Below are 19,926 nucleotides of genomic sequence, written 5' to 3' on the forward strand. Positions count from 1 at the left end.
TATTTTTTCTTCCCTCCACCTAAAATATTTAAGTTTGTTTTTCAATTGAGTTGTACAGTTTATAGGTCACATTAAAGGTGGAAATTTTTTTGAAATGATTTATCTTTGTCTAATTTTTTTACATCACAGAAACCTGACATTTTAACAGGGGTGTGTAGACTTTTTAATTTTATTTCCACTGTATATCTGCCAAATTCATACTTTAAAATCCAAACACCACTCATCACTGACATGTTCAGGTAGGAAAAAAACTGAAAAGGGTTATACAACCCAATGACTAGAGCGTTTTAAATGAAGTATTATTGCAATATGCACAGTGGCTTGCCTAAGGTATTTGGTACCCGGGATGGGTCCTTTCTCTGGCACCCCCCCATACTTTAAAACATTGTGTCCCTTCACAGTAGTTATGCCCCCACTGTGTCCCCCTTACAGTAATAATGAACTAATTGTGACCCTTCACAGTAGTTATGCCCTCATTGCTCCCCTTCCCAGTAGTTATACCCTCATTGTGCCCCCCTCACAGTAGTAATGCCCTCACTGTTCCCCCTTCAGAGTAGTTCTGCCCTAACTGTGCCTCTTTCACAGTAATCATGCCATCTCTGTGCCCCTTTAGAGTAGTTATGCCCTCACTGTGCCACCATAACAGTTGTTATGCCTCTTCACAGTAGTAATACCCCTTCTGTGCCCCTTCAAAGTAGTAATGCTTACATTCTGCCCCCAAATAAAAAATACAAGTAAATCCTCACCTTGTCCCGTTCCTGATGATCAGATCAACTCCAGCACTCCCCTGCAAGCTCAGATCGCACCTACAGTCAGGTCTATAAATATTGGGACATCAACACAATTCTAACATTTTTGGCTCTATACATCACCACAATGGATTTGAAATAAAACAAACAAGATGTGCTTTAACTGCAGACTGTCAGCTTTAATTTGAGGTTATTTACATCCAAATCAGGTGAACGGTGTAGGAATTACAACACTTTGAATATGTGCCTCCCACTTGTTAAGGGACCAAAAGTAATGGGGCATAATAATCATAAATCAAACTTTCACTTTTTAATACTTGGTTGCAAATCCTTTGTAGTCTATGCGTTACAGACTTCAGGCTGTAATTGACATCACCAGACACTGGGTTTCATCCCTGGTGATGCTCTGCCAGGCCTCTACTGCAACTGTCTTCAGTTCCTGCTTGTTCTTGGGGCATTTTCCCTTCAGTTTTGTCTTCAGCAAGTGAAATGCAGGCTCAATCGGATTCAGGTCAGGTGATTGACTTGGCCATTGCATAACATTCCATTACTTTCCCTTAAACTCTTTGGTTGCTTTTGCACTATGCTTTGGCTCATTGTCCATCTGCACTGTGAAGCGCCGTCCAATGAGTTCTGAAGCATTTGGCTGAATATGAGCAGATAATATTGCCCGAAACACTTCAGAATTCATCCTGCTGCTTTTTTCAGCAGTCACATCATCAATAAATAAAAGAAAACCAGTTCCATTGGCAGCCATACATGCCCACGCCATGACACTACCACCACCATGCTTCACTGATGAGGTGGTATGCTTAGGATCATGAGCAGTTCCTTTCCTTCTCCATACTCTTCTCTTCCCATCACTCTGGTACAAGTTTATCTTGGTCTCATCTGTCCATAGGATGTTGTTTCAGAACTGTGAAGGCTTTTTTAGATGTCGTTTGGCAAACTCTAATCTGACCTTCCTGTTTTTGAGGCTCATCAATGGTTTACATCTTGTGGTGAACCCTCTGTATTCACTCTGGTGAAGTCTTCTCTTTATTGTTGATGTTGACACACATACACCTACCTCCTGGAGAGTGTTCTTGATCTGGACAACTGTTGTGAAGGGTGTTTACTTCACCAGGGAAAGAATTCTTTGGTCATCCACCACAGTTGTTATCCGTGGTCTTCCGGGTCTTTTGGCGTTTCTGAGCTCAAAAGACCCGGAAGACCAAAGAACATTCTTTTTAAGAATGTTCCAAACAGTTGTTTTGGCCACACCTAATGTTTTTGCTATCTCTCTGATGGGTTTGTTTTGTTTTTTTCAGCCTAATGATGGCTTGCTGCACTGATAGTGACAGCTCTTTGGATCTCATCTTGAGAGTTGACAGCAATAGATTCCAAATGCAAATAGCACACTTGAAATGAACTCTGGACCTTTTATCTGCTCGTTGTAATTGGGACAATGAGGGAATAACACACACCTGGCCATAGAACAGCTAAGAAGCCAATTGTCCCATTACTTTTTGTCCCTTAATAAGTGGGAGGCACATATGCAAACTGTTGTAATTCCTACACCGTTTACCTGATTTGGATGTAATACCCTTAAATTAAAGCTGACAGTCTGCAGTTAAAGCACATCTTGTTCGTTTAATTTCAAATCCATTGTGGTGGTATATAGAGCCAAAAATGTTATTGTGTTGATGTCCCAATATTTATGGACCTGGCTGTACACAGTCCAGCAGCGCGATCTGCGCCTGCAGGGCTAAAAGATGGCTCCCTGCTTCACAACTCAGTGTTCCGCTATGGAGGAAGTAGCATGGGGGTGGGGGTCAGTAAGTGAAAAGATCACCAGCTCCCTGGCTCTCATTATATCTGGCACCAGGGGTGGACATTGCATGAAAAAAATAAATAAATAAATAAATAAATCTTAGTAAAATGTTCCCCATTGTTTGTGGTTTTATATCCATTACATTTTTCTCTCTAGTAGCGACCCCTGCTGTTTATCCTTCTGATTCACCTTCTCCAGCATTCAGAGGTGGACTAACAAGCTCCCCTTAGCGCTGCCGTAGTCATCTCACATTGAAGCAGGTGAAGAGGTACCGATGCCTTTTTTATTCATACCTACTTTTAAACTCTAAGAAGTATATCTAGAACTCTCTCTCGTGGGGAAGGAAATTGTGGGGGCATAATATACCACATGTATCTCTGAAGCTATAAGTTAGGGACTATCTTCTATGTGCGAGTGTGAGGGGGCGGGGGTTGTCGGGTTAATAAGAGCTCATTTCAATACACCCTGGAAGATGCAGATCCTTGATGAGCTGCTGCCGACCCAAAGATAGACAAGCAAGACCCCCAGATATGTGAGTAAAATACAGTTTTAAATAGGTGGGATAGCCATTTTAAAGGGAACCTGTCGCATTGAGCATGGTGTTTGAGCTGCAGGCATCATGTTACAGAGCAGACTGCTATATAGTTTTACGGGAAAATATTCAGCAACACTTGGAATTTAAACATTTGAATTCCTGCTCATTCTGCGCTTCAACGTTGTAGCCTATGAACAGAAACCAGAAGTAAGGACTGAGCTGCAGCAGTGGAAACAGCGGGGAATTAAGGGGTTGGTATACATTCTTTCAATATTTTATACACGTGTGCCTCTCAATAAATTAGAATGAAGGGCACTATCAAAGCAACCTGGGCTTTTATTATAACCCAGCAGTGCCACAGGCTGACCGCCTCCATGCCACACCACAATGATATAATCATTGATGGAAAAGGGGCCCTGACCAAGTATTGAGTGCATATACTGTACATACTTCTCATTAGTCATTTCTATATTAAAAATAATTTTTTAATTGGTCTTATATAATATTTTAGTTTTCTGAGATACTGACTTTTTGGGTTTTCATTAGCTGTCAGACAATCATCAACATCAAAATAAATAAACTGATCTCTCTGTATGGTATGAATCTATAAGATATATGAGTTTCACTTCTTGAACTGAATTACCGGTACTGAAATAAATTACATTTTTTGATCAAATTCTAATTTATTGAGATGCACTAGTAGATATTGTTAAGTGGCAGAAATTTTTTAATTGTAAGGTCTTATATTGAGAAAGCAATTGCCGCTGTAGAAAAGTAGGGATTAAAACAATCAGTATTGTTCTTCCCGGTATCACCTACATATCTATTACCGCACATGTCCAGGAGGCACTGGGGGATTGACTAGGGCTTTCTCTGGAACTGTATTACTTTCTTCATTAAGCCCAGCACATGACATATATATTAAATACCCTGAAAGACCGACATGAGGATTAGAAAACAAAGGACATGATGCCTCTTCAGGACAATCTGGCCGGCAAGAAGAATGGCGGAGTAATGGTGCAGCTGTGCCATCCCCCCTGTGGGATACTGGATAAATTGGCATCAGGTTCTTTGTCATGGGTAAAATAAATTATTTATAGGGGTAATTTATCTCGAGGGATAGCGATCATAACAACATGAGCAGTGAACTGACCAGGATCTCATCTCAAGCTTTTTATCATTTCATGTATTCAAGCAATTTGAATTTTTTATATTATATATATATATATATATATATATATATATATATATATATATATATATATACACACACACACATATACATACAGTACAGACCAAAACACACCTTCTCATTCAAAGAGTTTTCTTTATTTTCATGACTATGAAAATTGTAGATTCACACTGAAGGCATCAATACTAGGAATTAACACATGTGGAATTATATACATAACAAAAAAGTGTGAAACAACTGAAAATATGTCATATTCTAGGTTCTTCAAAGTAGCCACCTTTTGCTTTGATTACTACTTTGCACACTCTTGGCATACTCTTGATGAGCTTCAGGAGGTAGTCACCTGAAATGGTCTTCCTACAGTCTTGAAGGAGTTCCCAGAGATGCTTAGCACTTGTTGGCCCTTTTGCCTTCACTCTGCGGTCCAGCTCACCCCAAATCATCTCAATTGGGTTCAGGTCCGCTGACTGTGGAGGCCAGGTAATCTGGCGCAGCACCCCATCACTCTCCTTCATGGTCAAATAGCCCTTACACAGCCTGGAGGTGTGTGTTGGGGTCATTGTCCTGTTGAAAAATAAATGATGGTCCAACTAAACGCAAACCGGATGGAATAGCATGCCGCTGCAAGATGCTGTGGTAGCCATGCTGGGTCAGTATGCCTTAAATTTCAAATAAATCCCCAACAGTGTCACCATAAAAGCACCCCCACACCATCACATCTCCTCCTTCATGCTTCACGGTGGGAACCAGGCATGTAGAGTCCATCCGTTCACCTTTTCTGCGTCGCACAAAGACACGGTGGTTGGAACCAAAGATCTCAAATTTGGACTCATCAGACCAAAGCACAGGATTTCCACTGGTCTAATGTCCATTCCTTGTGTTCTTTAGCCCAAACAAGTCTCTTCTGCTTGTTGCCTGTCCTTAGCAGTGGTTTCCTAGCAGATATTCTACCATGAAGGCCTGATTCACACAGTCTCCTCTTAACAGTTGTTCTAGAGATGTGTCTGCTGTTAGAACTCTGTGTGGCATTGACCTGGTCTCTAATCTGAGCTGCTGTTAACCTGCGATTTCTGAGGCTGGTGACTCGGATGAATTTATCCTCTGCAGCAGAGGTGACTCTTGGTCTTCCTTTCCTGGGGCGGTCCGCATGTGAGCCAGTTTCTTTGTAGCGCTTGATGGTTTTTGTGACTGCACTTGGGGACACTTTCAAAGTTTTCCAATTTTTCGGACTGACTGACCTTCATTTCGTAAAGTAATGATGGCCACTTGTTTTTCTTTACTTAGCTGCTTTTTTCTTGCTATAATACAAATTCTAACAGTCTATTCAGTAGGACTGTCAGCTGTGTATCCACCTGACTTCTCCACAATGCAAATGATGGTCCCAACTCCATTTATAAGGCAAGAAATCCCACTTATTAAACCTGACAGGGCACACCTGTGAAGTGAAAACCATTTCAGGTGACTACCTCTTGAAGCTCATCAAGAGAATGCCAAGAGTGTGCAAAGCAGTAATCAAAGCAAAAGGTGGCTACTTTGAAGAACCTAGAATATGACATATTTTCAGTTGTTTCACACTTTTTTGTTATGTATATAATTCCACATGTGTTAATTCATAGTTTTGATGCCTTCAGTGTGAATCTACAATTTTTATAGTCATGAAAATAAAGAAAACTCTTTGAATGAGAAGGTGTGTCCAAACTTTTTTGATCTGTACTGTATAAATATTATATATATATATATATATATATATATATATATATATATATATATATATATATATACATACATACATATACATATACAAAGGAAAAATGGCGGCACTGGAACACAATCAAATAAAGGTAGGGTGCACGTCTCCAGGGGATGCAGGCTTCTTACCCCAATGTATAATCCAGAAGAATGGGCGGCACTCCAAGGTAAAAGATAAGTGAACTTTATTCACCCAGGTGGTGCAACGTTTCGGTTCTGCACTAGAACCTTTTTCAAGCCTTTTTCAAGCTTGAAAAAGGTTCTAGTGCAGAACCGAAACGTTGCACCACCTGGGTGAATAAAGTTCACTTATCTTTTACCTTGGAGTGCCGCCCATTCTTCTGGATTATATATATATATATATATATATATATATATATATACACATACACACACACACACAAACCGGATTCCCAAAAAGTTGGGACACTAAACAAATTGTGAATAAAAACTGAATGCAATGATGTGTAGATGGCAAATGTCAATATTTTATTTGTAATAGAACGTAGATGACAGATCAAACGTTTAATCCGAGTAAATGTATCATTTTAAAGGAAAAATACGTTGATTCAAATTTTCACGGTGTCAACAAATCCCCAAAAAGTTGGGACAAGTAGCAATAAGAGGCTGGAAAAAGTAAATTTGAGCATAACGAAGAGCTGGAAGACCAATTAACACTAATTAGGTCAATTGGCAACATGATTGGGTATAAAAAGAGCTTCTCAGAGTGGAAATGTCTCTCAGAAGCCAAGATGGGTAGAGGATCACCAATTCCCACAATGTTGCGCAGAAAGATAGTGGCGCAATATCAGAAAGGTGTTACCCAGCGAAAAATTGCAAAGACTTTGCATCTATCATCATCAACTGTGCATAACATCATCCGAAGATTCAGAGAATCTGGAACAATCTCTGTGCGTAAGGGTCAAGGCCGTAAAACCATACTGGATGCCCGTGATCTCCGGGCCCTTAAACGACACTGCACCACAAACAGGAATGCTACTGTAAAGGAAATCACAGAATGGGCTCAGGAATACTTCCAGAAACCATTGTCAGTGAACACAATCCACCGTGCCATCCGCCGTTGCCAGCTGAAACTCTACAGTGCAAAGAAGAAGCCATTTATAAGCAAGATCCACAAGCTCAGGCGTTTTCACTGGGCCAGGGATCATTTAAAATGGAGTGTGGCAAAATGGAAGACTGTTCTGTGGTCAGACGAGTCACGATTCAAAGTTCTTTTTGGAAATCTGGGACGCCATGTCATCCGGACCAAAGAGGACAAGGACAACCCAAGTTGTTATCAACGCTCAGTTCAGAAGCCTGAATCTCTGATGGTATGGGGTTGCATGACTGCGTGTGGCATGGGCAGCTTGCCTGTCTGGAAAGGCACCATCAATGCAGAAAAATATATTCAGGTTCTAGAACAACATATGCTCCTATCCGGACGTCATCTCTTTCAGGGAAGACCCTGCATTTTTCAACAAGATAATGCCAGACCACATTCTGCATCAATCACAACATCATGGCTGCGTAGGAGAAGGATCCGGGTACTGAAATGGCCAGTCTGCAGTCCAGATCTTTCACCTATAGAGAACATTTGGCGCATCATAAAGAGGAAGGTGCAACAAAGAAGGCCCAAGACGATTGAACAGTTAGAGGCCTGTATTAGACAAGAATGGGAGAGCATTCCTATTTCTAAACTTGAGAAACTGGTCTCCTCTTTTATCGACACACAGAAACATTAAATAAAATAGATGAAATATACCCATGCGAAGCCAGGTCCTTCTGCTAGTATATTTATATATATTAGTACTGCTTGTATATGACTTGGGCTACATGCACACGACCGTATGAGTTTTGCGGTCCGCAAAAAAAAAAACTTTTTTTTTTTTTTTGCGGATCCATTGTAACAATGCCTAAAACGGGCAAGAATAGGCCATGTTCTATTTTTTTTTTTTTTTTTTTTGCGGGGCTACGGAACAGACATAATGATGCGGACAGCACACTGTGTGCTGTCCGCATTTTTTGCGGACCCATTGAAATGAATGGGTCCGCATCCTATCCGCCAAAGAAATCGGAACGGACACGGAAACGAACAACGTTCGTCTGCATGTAGCCTTATACTTACAATATTTAATCTTAGTGACCAACAAGTAAGAGCTGAGCCAGTGCAGAGCTTAGACTGGGCTGCCGTGAAAAAGCAGCAGCCTAGCCTAAGGCCCCTTAGTGAACGCTGTAAAAAGGTGGTCACTAAAGAGTTAAAGAACTCCTGCAACAAAATGTATTCTATGACCTGCTAGAAAGGTACATGATGTCATCTGTGGTGAATGTAATCTTCTTACCAGTGGCTGTATATGCGAGTTATCCCCTCCTTTCTGATCCTCAGCTGTGTCACGTGACCAGCAATCACACTCTCCAAATAACAAAGCATCTTATGTGTGGACAGCAAGTCTGTTTATATATTCCTATGGTAGCCTCAATGTCAAACTCATAGGAATGAATAGAGAATTAACTGACTTCCTGTCCTGTGTAAGTTGGAAATCAGAGAGCTGGTCACATGACACAGCTAAGGATGAGAAGGGAGGTTATAACTCACAAATACAGTAACAATCAGAAGATTACTTTCACTACAGATTACATTATGCACCTTTCTAACAGGTCAGAGAGTAAAAATCTTTACATGAGTTTAACGTTAAGGAAAAAACTTACATAAAAAATAAATAAAAATAGGCAAAGTGCCATTGGTTTCACCCAGCCCTAGTACATTCATTGTTTTCTCATTTTCTCCAGAGAGAAACCTGTCAATCATCAAGAGGTGGGCAGGGGGGAGCAAACTTTCATGAATATCTTGGACTCTTCTCAGGCACGGACTGTGATTATTAGGCCTCATTCCCACATACAGGGATATTCACAGACCACGGTCCTACTGTCCTGTTGAGTGCACGGTGTCATTAGTTGCTATGATGCAGTGCGCATCGTGGTGCCGCCGCTGTATAGTTATACACTCGTATGATCTATTCGAGTGTATTACTGTACAAAGGTGGCGGCACAAAGCGCACAGCGTCATAGCAAACAATGACTCTGTGCGTTCTTGCACTCAGCAAGACCGTGAAAATCCACGTATGCGTGAATGAGGCCTTATACAGCAAGTTCTGGTCAGCAACTTAATATTAGCTCATGAGTAACAGAGCGCTGAAACCGGTCTTGATGACAGGTTCCTTTTAATTACTATGCAAAACCAATAACTACAGCCGTGATAAGGCAAGGCTTTAATAAAACAAAGAGTCCTAATACTAGCTAGAAAAACGATGAATAATTTCACTGAAAGCAAATTCTTAAACAAATTCTTGTCCTGAGACCTGGGCACGCTGACGTCACCCCATCCGAAATTCAGATGAGTCACCAATTATGCTACTATGGACACAGACGCAAATGTTGATGCCTACACGACGCCCCTTGTGCCTGGTTTCCATGGTCTCCACCAGAGCTGAAGAGTATGACAGAAGCATCATGTGTAAAGTGATAACTTTCCATTCAGAAACAGCAGCCAAGAATGAGACCTCCACCCTTGTTAAGACTAACATTAGTTGCCTACTGGGCCCAGTCAAACGATATGCTCCTGGCGGTTCCTGGATCAAGTGCAGTACAATGTGGACATGAACCTTGCCTGGTTACAACCCACAATTAACGTGTCAGACAGTCATCACTGATGGCACGTTCCTGGCCTGCCCCTTGCGCTCCATAACCACAGTGCACGCTTGAGAATGAATCTCTCACTAGCGCTGTAGAGCATACAATACTATCCCAAACCCTAACCAGGCCCACTGCGCCTGCGCAGTCAGGCAGCCTTGGGCATGGACTGACGACATCAGCATGGACTCCTTATCTGCAGTAGTACTCCTGTATTACTGCAGATAATAGTCCAAGATTGTGATGACAGATTCCCTTGAAGACCAATGCTTCATATGCCAGTCTCAAGGGGGTTTTCTAAGAGTTTTTTTTATTTTTTAACGGACGACCTATCCCCTAAATAGGTCATCAGCATCTGACCAATGGGGGTCCGACACCCAGGACCTGTCACATGGCCAGCCCCATATAAGTGAATGGGGCTGAGCTGCGATACCGAGCACAGCCGCTATACAATGTACAACGATATGCTTGGTGAGCTGATAGACGGCCGCGGTGCTACTGTGAGTGTTTTCAAACAGCTGATTGACCCCCACTGGTGTCAGACCCCCACTGATCAGATGCTGAGGACCTATCCTAAAGATAGGTCATCAATATAAAACCCCTGCACATTCCCATTACCCTAATATAAACTGGAGCAAGAGAGGATGCTGTACAGCCATTGATAAATTCCTCTCATTGCATGAAACCACCCTAATAGAAAGTAGATATCTGAAGAGGTTTTACACAAAGCAGATCCTTCACAGAAGAATATTATCTATTCACTTGTGTATTGTTCAGTATACATCAGTCCCTGTCCTCCCATACATGCAGTATCACTGCCAAACAAATCCTAGGAGTCACATCTGCCAACATGTACAGTACTGAACTCACATATGGCACAAGGTCATCAAAGCGCTGAAGCGACATATTTTATGCCAGATGGACATGCCAGTAAGGGCATTCCTTGACATACATGTACCAACAGTTATGTGCACTATTATATAGACATACAGAGCAAACCAAACACCTCCACTAATACATCTACACCTTAATTCACATCACCAAACTGGTTTTATGCCATCTCTAGAGACCTTTTTAATATAACTGCCTAAACCATTACACTTTTAATAAGTGCTACGCACACAAAATTTATTATATACATACAAAATGTTGTGTTTAAAGGACTTGCCAATTTTTAAACTGTCTGATGAGAGGGATCCAACCACTAGGATCCCCACCGTGCCCATCGAGTTCAGTGTGGTCTCTCCAGCGGCTACCTACTGTGATATCAGTGGATTCAAGGAGGTCCGGGTAGGTGAAGCATTCACAATCAACTCATCATCAAGTTACCTGGGAGCCATGATAGAGGCACTTTAGCATTTAAAGACATTTCAGCATCTGGACTCGCGCTATACATGACCAAGCAAAAACTGAGGATTGCAAAGCTGAATCTTTTAATCCAGGATTCTAATATTTTTTGGTAATCATTTTACAGTGCCTAAAGACCACTTAAAATATTATATTATTCAAAAAATTCAAGTGATGACCTAGGCTTAGGATAGTTCATAACTGGCTGATTGGTGGGGGTCCGACACCCCGCTTATCAGCCATTCAGGTGTAGCGCCATCAATGGAACTACGCAGCTCCGCCAACCTTGCAGTGAAGAGCGATGTCCACCACAATGTTGATGGCGCCGGAACTACACAGCTCCGGCGCCAACTTCCAACGACAATCACTACACCCAAACAGCTAATTGGCAGGGATGCATTAGACGCCCACCAATCTGCTAGTGATAGCTTATCCTCAGGATAGGCCATCACTTAAGTAAAGCCCTGACAATCCCTTTAAAAATATATATAAACCTATATGTCCAAGCACTGTATACTCATTAATCGCTATACTTTGCATATGTACACTGTTAGGGTTTTATGTAATTGCGGGGGGGGGGGGGTTAGTATAGAAAGTTTTTCCCATTCAGGGATGGGTAAAAATTGCCTTATGTTCATAGGAAATAATATGAAAAAGCGGGCCGCAAATGCCATGGCAAACAAAGCTGTTACCTTCATTACGTTCTTGTAGGAATGTCGAAATGCTGGTGTCTTCTTTTCACAGGCATCTTCTTCTTCATCCAAAGCATCATATCCTTCATCGTTACTGCCATCAGGTTCATCCACATTAGTCATGTTATCTATGAGCTGTTCCAGAGGAGGACTAAGCTCCCTCTCCTCATTGTCTTTCAAGCCATAGTCAAGTGCTTTGTAGATTATAATTCCAAGCGATACAATAACCTGAAAAACATAAGAATGTTCATTAACTTAAGTAAGTGAAAATTTCATGAGTAACTCATCTTTATACTAAGGCCTAAGGGGTTTGGACAATAGGGGTCAATATGCAATATCTAAAGAACAAAAACCTGACAAAAATTCATTAGACTCGTGGATACTCTCGAAAATGTAACTGGAACCTACCAACCATGTGTCAAGATACGATACTGGTATGTTCTTATGTGGTAGAAGGGCTTTAGGGGAACGCTTAGAAATGGCCAACCCCATCAGCTCCAGTATGCATACTGTAGACACTAAGCTTATAATAGGCATGCCGTTGAAAATATGAGGTCCCATTTGGCTCCAGAACCCGTGGGAACATGTATGTGTATGGGGGCCATAGTGTAGGGAGTATGTACCATGTATGTGATGTGTATGGTATGGGAATATGTATGTTTATGATGAAGGGCATAGCCTAATTTCTGGCTTATAGGGATTCTATCAGCTAGTTTGAACCTATAGAGCTGTGTACATGTGCTGCTAGATCGCCACTAGCACATCCACAATATACATTTTTCATAGCTGCGAGTGCTTTTATTCAGTCAAATTTTATAAGGAGAAGGAGCCCAGCACCACCGCATCCTCCGAAACTCCTCCTTGCTCCCCTGATGTCACACAGTTGAAACGCAGTAATCTTGCAAGTACGCTGCATGTTAGTGCCGGCATGGTGTTCCTTCCTTGTGCTGGCATCAGCCATTTGCTAGCTGGCATGCGCGAGATTACAGCGCTTTAACTGTGCGACGTTAGGGGAGCAAGGAGGAGATTCGGAGGATGTGGGCGGTGCTGAGCTCCTTCACAGTGGGCGTGACTGGGCTCCGGAAACGTTGGTAACAGCCCCTTGGGGTCCTTCCTAGCCTCATTTGAATACATATAAAATGTTTTTTTGACTGAATAAAAGTACTCATAGCTATGAAAAATGTATATTGTGGATGTGCTAGTGGCGATCTAACAGCACATGTACACAGCTCTATAGGCTAAGACTAGCTGACAGAATCCCATTGAATGCGGTCTATTTTGTATGCTATAGCCTTTACTATTATAGTGATACAGTAGGCAATGTTCTAGTTTTGTTCCCAAAGAGGACATATAAAGGACTAATAAATATATTAGGGTAATATCTGAGCTCATGAAAAATAAATGTTTATTCACACAAATTTACAGAAAAATATTAGCGGTAATTTGCGTTCTGAATAAAATGCACTTTTATCTATTTGATGAATACTTCTAAAAGACAAGTCATGCAGAAGAAAGCACATCTAAAAGGATTTACATGACAGAAGAAAGGCACTAGTGACAGGCCCCATGAGTACGTTCAGAGCCACTGTCTTATGGTCTGATTCGTATATAGTCTAACTTATGGAAGCAAAGTAAGATCTTATATATTAATGATAGGAATGTTATCAATGTTATCTGAGATACAATGTTATCTGTAGCACATAGCTATGTTACTACACAATGGACAGAGGTGTATAGTTCTGGCGCCAACGCTACAAGGTAACTATTAAACAGTGGGAGGATGGGGTGTCGGACCCCGCAGATCTGATATTGATGTCCTATCCTGAGATTAGGCCATCAATATCAAAATCCTGGACAACCTCTAATAGGCTGAATAATATATAGAAATATATGCCATTGGCTGCTGGAAGTTTTCATCCGTGTGCAGGGAGAAGTAGCAACGGCGATACGGGGACCAGGAGCGGTGCAGGGAGCGGGGTAAGTATACCGGTGAGGGGCCCGGCACATGGGGGGGTGGGGGTTTCTTGAAATTGGATTACCGCTTTAATACCGAACACAGACCCTGGGCAGGTATGAAGAAAGAGGACGTTATTTGTTAATCCTTGGACAACCCTGTAATACAGACTGTGATATAGCACTATCCAGTATATAAGCATTTGATATCATGGTAGTATTTAAAGGGAACCTGTCATGTGGATATTTGATTATAATCTAACTAATTATATACAATCATTAACTACTAAAAAGTACCTTAGATGTATTCACTTACTGGTGTGACAGACGGTTACCTCATAATATGCACACAAAGATGCCGCATGCTAATGAGCTGATTGGAGTCCGGCGTGATGTCATGGAGTCCAGCGTATATTTAATTCAGAGCTATAGCCACTCTCCTGCCCACCTGCTGCTGATTCATATGGAAAAAAAATGTCATTCAGCAGCAGGTAGGCGGGGAGTCAGGAGCTCATGAATATTCATGACTCATCATTATCAGCTAGAGCTTTTCAATACAAGATGTTGGCAGATTGACTGGGTCAATCAAAGAAAGTGACCCAGCATTTTGCTAAGCGAATCAGTCACTTATTTATGTTGCCCTTAGTTAGGACACCATAAAACTGGTGACAGGTTCCCTTTAAAGGGCTTGTGACACCATTAAATACATTTTAATATAAATCAGCATGAAAAACTACAGTTTGTGAACCATTCAAAACTTTCTATATTTCTGCATAAATCAGATTTTCAGACAAGCCCTAAAAGTAGATAAAGATAACCAAATCCAACAAATCAGTAGAAAATAGTTGACTCGTTCATTTAGTTATTGAGGAAAACGATCCAATATCACATTTCTGTGAGAGACAAAATGATGTGAACCTTTAGGATTAGCAGATAATTTGATGGTGAGGTTAGAGTCAGGTGTTTTCAGTCAGTGGGGTGACAATCAAGTGTGTATGGGCAACCTGTGTGTTGGTCAACCACCGCTGGGGAATCCACATGGAAGATATCCATGCAGATCTGTTGTTTGTGGACCGAAATACACATATGGCCGTGTGCGTGAAGTCTTAAATCGTAAGTAGGACTGAGCAAACTTGTGTTTTCAAGTTCGAAGTACAAGGTTCAGGTTATCTAAGAATTCCGTTATGAATTCCGCTACCACTGATCATAACTTATGGTCCGTGGTAGCGGAATCCATAACGGAATTCTTAGATAACCGGAACCTTTTATGCCGAACTTGAAACCAAAAGTTGGCTCAACACTAATCATAAGAATGTAAAACTGTAAAAATGTTATAACTTTCCGTGCACAACTGAATGGTTTAGAGTTGCCCTGAGGGTGACTAGACGTTCTAACAGTGTATCGCGTGGTCAGACACCATGTCTCTACTGTTCACACTCAACAAAAAAAACTGATTGCCGATGTCACTGCATCAGAACACAATCATTCACTGTTTATTAAAAAGAGAGTATAACATTAGATGAGTCGACTAAGAAAATAAGAAATATCATAAAATACTCTTCCGGCAGTACCAAACATGACAGTGTAGCACAAAATAGCTGTCCCTCTGTGGTGGCCTTCAAAAGCTTCAATGGTCTGTCCTCACCATTTGCAAACTGAAAAACATAGTGGCCTATGAAGGTGAACAGCAGGACTGGAAGCCATAGGCACCAATGCCCTGCTGCAGTATCCCAAGGACAGACATACAGTTGAATTCAAGAGGTGGACCTGCAGTCACAGGCCAGGTACATAAGTATATGATGCCCCTAGCGGCAGAGAGGAGGGCTTGGGCGGCACCCTGGGCATCGGCTCACTGGGACATTTCCCTGTAGGGTCTATGGTCAGTCCGCCCCTGCACATTACACTGCTCTACAACAGATGGTAATGATGTGATCCTGACTATGATATGCCATCATGGCTGACCAGCCTTACAGGAAAACTCACCAATATGTACTGTATGCAAGTGCCAAAGTGTAGTGTTTAGTTAGGCCTTGTCCCCTCACCCCACAGGCAGCTCTGCAAGTGGTAGCAATCAGTTCCGCTTACATACTAGGATAGGTTGCTGGGTGCCATTTTAAATGATTCCCGGAGAACTCCTTTAAGGAATGCAGTACAGACATTACACACACAGCAACAGTACAACATTAACGCGACACGCTAAACAGCTATACTGACCTTTCATTGTCAGGCTGTTGCTCCCCGTCTGCTTTTACCTAGTGCACTATAATTCCAAGGTAGAAACATATTGTTGGGCCAACTACTGTGAGAAACTACTGAAAAGATTTAAAGGGAACCTGTCACCAGGATTTTGGGTATAGACCTGAGGACATGGGCTGCTAGATGGCCGCTAGCACATCTGCAATACCCAGTCCCCATAGCTCTGTGTGCTTTTATTGTGTAAAAAAAACGTCCTGTACGTGACTCATCTCAGGTTAATTTGCATATGTATCAAATTGTTTTTTTTACACAATAAAAGCACACAGAGCTATGGGGACTGGGTATTGCGGGTGTGCTAGCAGCCATCAAGCAACCCATGTCCTCAGCTGTATACCCAAAAACCCGGTGACAGGTTCCCTTTAATTACTATATAACGAGGATTTTTAGTTTGTACTAATACTTTCACCAGGAATCAACATTTTAAGTGGGAATTTAAGAGTTATTAAAATATGCAGGAAAAAAAAAAGGACAAACTCTTACTCACCTTTAAAATGTCTCACCGGTCCCGCGATGCAGCTCCGATCCCCCTGGTCCTGTACTGATGAGGTCACCTTCTCCAGACCCATGACCACTGCAGACCATCACTGTTCTTAGCGGTCACATGTGCATGAAAGGCACATAACTGCTGAAGACCCAATGAGGATTCGAGTGGCAGGCACAAGATCGGCAAGACATTTTAATGGAGAGCAAGTTGGTTTTTTTGTTTTTTAATTATACACTGCTCCCAGCATAATTTTTATAAATCTTAGGCAAAAATCTATTATTGTGCACCACAAAGAGAATCCATGCAGTACAACATCATATTTCTGTAAATAGACAGTGCGTATCCAGTACAAGGCCGTCGGTTGGATGAGCTACTGCTTCAGTTAAGACCTTTCAGGTTTCTGGAAAATGACGGCACTTTCCTGGCATCGTTAGTAAATAGTCACTCATTAAAAAGGCCAAAATTAGAAAATCCTTCACATGAAGGAAGGTGAGTAACTTTGAGAACTAACTTTAAGCTGTATAGAAAGCCTATCAAAAAGTACATGTCTGTCTATGCTTGTAAGGACACATCTCTGACCTGAAATAGCTATAGTAGACCCTGGTGCCATACTAGAGTCAATGTAGCACCGTCTCATGAATAAAAATTCTACTGTTATTTATATAGAAAGGGAGAGGAAAGATGTCTTCCCAGGAAATATGAACTGCATGGCTAATTCAAGGGGTTATCTGGATGGGAACATTTTCAAATACTCGAGTAAGTCTGGCAAAAAAAAAAAAAAAACACACTTGCTGCCAGGCTTTCTCAAAAGGTCATAGCTGATCTTTGGGCACTACAACTACAGAGCACCATGTTATCACTTATCATTGGGACTCTTCTAACAAATAGGTTAGTAGTTTTCCTCACTTTGCTTTCAAATAACCTATCTTTAGGATCCATAACAGATCGTCATGGTTCTGACTCCCACCATCAACCATGATTAGGTGCCTGCTTCGAGCTAAGGCAGAGTTCACATCAGCGTTCAGCCGTTCCGTTCTTCTGCTCCGTCATAGGAGCATGGAGGATTTTTGTCTCCGCTTCGAAAATCTTCCTCTGAGCGGAATCCTAACGGATCCCATTATGGTCTAAGGCTCTGCCTTAGCTCGAAGCAGGCACCGGAGCTCGGTCCAAAGCAGCGCTGCAGTAACCAGCTCCAGGGAATTTCATTTTTTAAAACCCCTTTTTCATATATTCTTTAGGGCAAGTTAACACAACACTGGATTGCCAGTATCATCTGACAGCCAAGATATTGTTGTAAATAGCTGAATAAAGTGGTGGTCCAGGATCCAAATACTGGTGGTCCAGAATCCAAATACTGGTGGCGTAACTCTTGGCACCTGTGGATGAAGGGGCTATGACTCTGGTGTGAGCACTGCGGCCTCTTCAATACTTTGTTACCTCTACCTCCATGCCATCATGTGAATAGGAGAAAGCTTTCACCAGTGCTGCAGCCCCTTCAAACAGCTGATTCCAGGGGATGCTCAGAGATAAATCCCACCAATCGGATATCGATGGCTAATACTTGGGACAGGTCATCCATATTCTGATCATGGGACCCTCCTTTGAGTCTTTTTATACTTTGCTTAATCTGCAGAAAATTATATCTAACCTTCCTCAAATACCATGATCATGGCCACCTACCGTTTTATTTAGAAATTCTTTATTTTTCAAATTTTTCAAATCATTTCCAGACATGAAAAGCATTTTCAGTACAAACAGGTAACCTCTTTAAGGCAACAGTTAGCTACAAAAGCCAAAAACCACGTCAAATGATTATTATTAATAGTGTACATACTAGTTTAAGATGGTAGGGTTTTAAGCTATAAGAGCATATCTTATTTAATCTGTACATAAGAGCTCTTGTGCATCTATACTGGGAAGCCCCAGTTATCTAGCTATGATCCTACTCTATAAAATACAATCGGTTCCTCTGAGAAGAACATAAACATAAAAGGGGGAGAAGGAATGGAAAAAGGGGGAGGGGGAATAGCCTAGTCTCCTATATCATGCTTAGTGATATCTGAATCGCTTTCAGATGTACAGGACTTGTTTTCATAATATCATACTGAATCATCACTTAACAACTCACTTGCTTCTATGTGAAGCTCAGACTTCAGTTTTTACTATCTCCCATAGATTCCAGATCTTATTAAAGCTATCATGCCTTCTGTTTATCCAGCTAGTCATTTCTTCGAAGTTATAAATTTGATCAACTTTTGCCTTCCATTCTTGAAGAGTGGGAGGATGCGTGTCTAACCAGTGCAATGGTATGAGAGACTTAGCTATTGCTATCAGATGAGTTATAAGGTTTTTCTTTGTTGGTGTATAATGACTAGTGGGTTTTGAAAGAACTACCATCTCTAGGGATATTCTAAAATCTGGTATAGCTATCTTCTTGACTGCTTTGTTTATTCCCTCCCAAAACTTGGTGATACGGGGACAGGCCCACCAAATATGTGATAGAGATCCTACACTTTCACCACATCTCCAGCACTCCTGGGATTCATGGCCACCTACCGTTTTACTGCTATAATTAAATTTTTGATCACAAAAAAAATATATATATAATTCTCAAAACTAGCTTAAAGCCTCTCACACGGTTAGTATTTTGCATCAGTATTTGATCAGAATTTGTAAGCCAAAAGCAGGAGTGGGTCCAAAACACAGATGAGATGGAAATATGTCCATTACATTTTATCTTTGTTTTGGACCCACTCCTGTTTTTGGCTTACAAATACTGACTGTGTGAAAGAGGCCTAAGAAGTTCTCAGAAGTAATGTTGGGTTGGGTCACCTATTATACTGTGTGACTACAATATAAAACGTATTAAGGGGGAACAACTCCAGTTGTAAAGCGGCAGCGTTAAGAGTTTGTGTAATAAAACACACTGAGAAATTATGAAATTTGCTAGGCTAATTTTCAGTCTGATGCCTTATTTTGCTCAATAAAGGTTGAGACTTTTTGCTCTTTTACGCCAAGCTTGCCACTTTTGTGAAATGTGAGCTCATATGTATTGTAGTACTTTCTGGTACGTGGGTGCATCTCATTCCAACAAAAAGGTGATCAAAACTGGTGTATGAACAACGGTCTAGAGAAATCCCCCTTCCCCATACACAGCAGCATGGAAACAAGAAAGACAAAGCTGTACTACAACCTCTAGATCACCCGTATGAATCCAACATATGTTCCCTAAAGGCTTCTATTACAGATCGACATATGGTCAAAACTACTGTGGACAGATGGTATTTCGTAAAAAAAAATAATCTGTAATTCGAATCACATACAAGAACATACAATGACCCCACCAAAAATGACGTAAGCACTGGCTAAAGTACATCATATCTAGATGTTAACATTTAATTTCTGTCACTGTTTAGGTAGGTGGATTGGTGTAGGAAAAAGATGGTAGGAAACTTACAGGTCATAGAGC

The 19,926-nt window shown here is 41.3% G+C and overlaps 1 protein-coding gene across 5 annotated transcripts in view; it reads right to left on the reverse strand.

Annotated features, from left to right (window-relative positions):
- Positions 1 to 19,926, reverse strand: part of SPIRE1 (spire type actin nucleation factor 1) — a 172,241-nt gene that overhangs the window by 89,876 nt on the left and 62,439 nt on the right. For all 5 annotated transcript variants that reach the window (XM_044293443.1, XM_044293442.1, XM_044293441.1 and 2 more), the window contains exon 3: positions 11,765 to 11,992. In XM_044293443.1, the coding sequence (XP_044149378.1) occupies positions 11,765 to 11,992 (228 nt within the window). The remainder of the gene's footprint in view (positions 1 to 11,764; positions 11,993 to 19,926) is intronic.

The sequence above is a fragment of the Bufo gargarizans genome, chromosome 5, assembly GCF_014858855.1.
Source record: "Bufo gargarizans isolate SCDJY-AF-19 chromosome 5, ASM1485885v1, whole genome shotgun sequence".
NCBI lineage: Eukaryota > Metazoa > Chordata > Amphibia > Anura > Bufonidae > Bufo > Bufo gargarizans.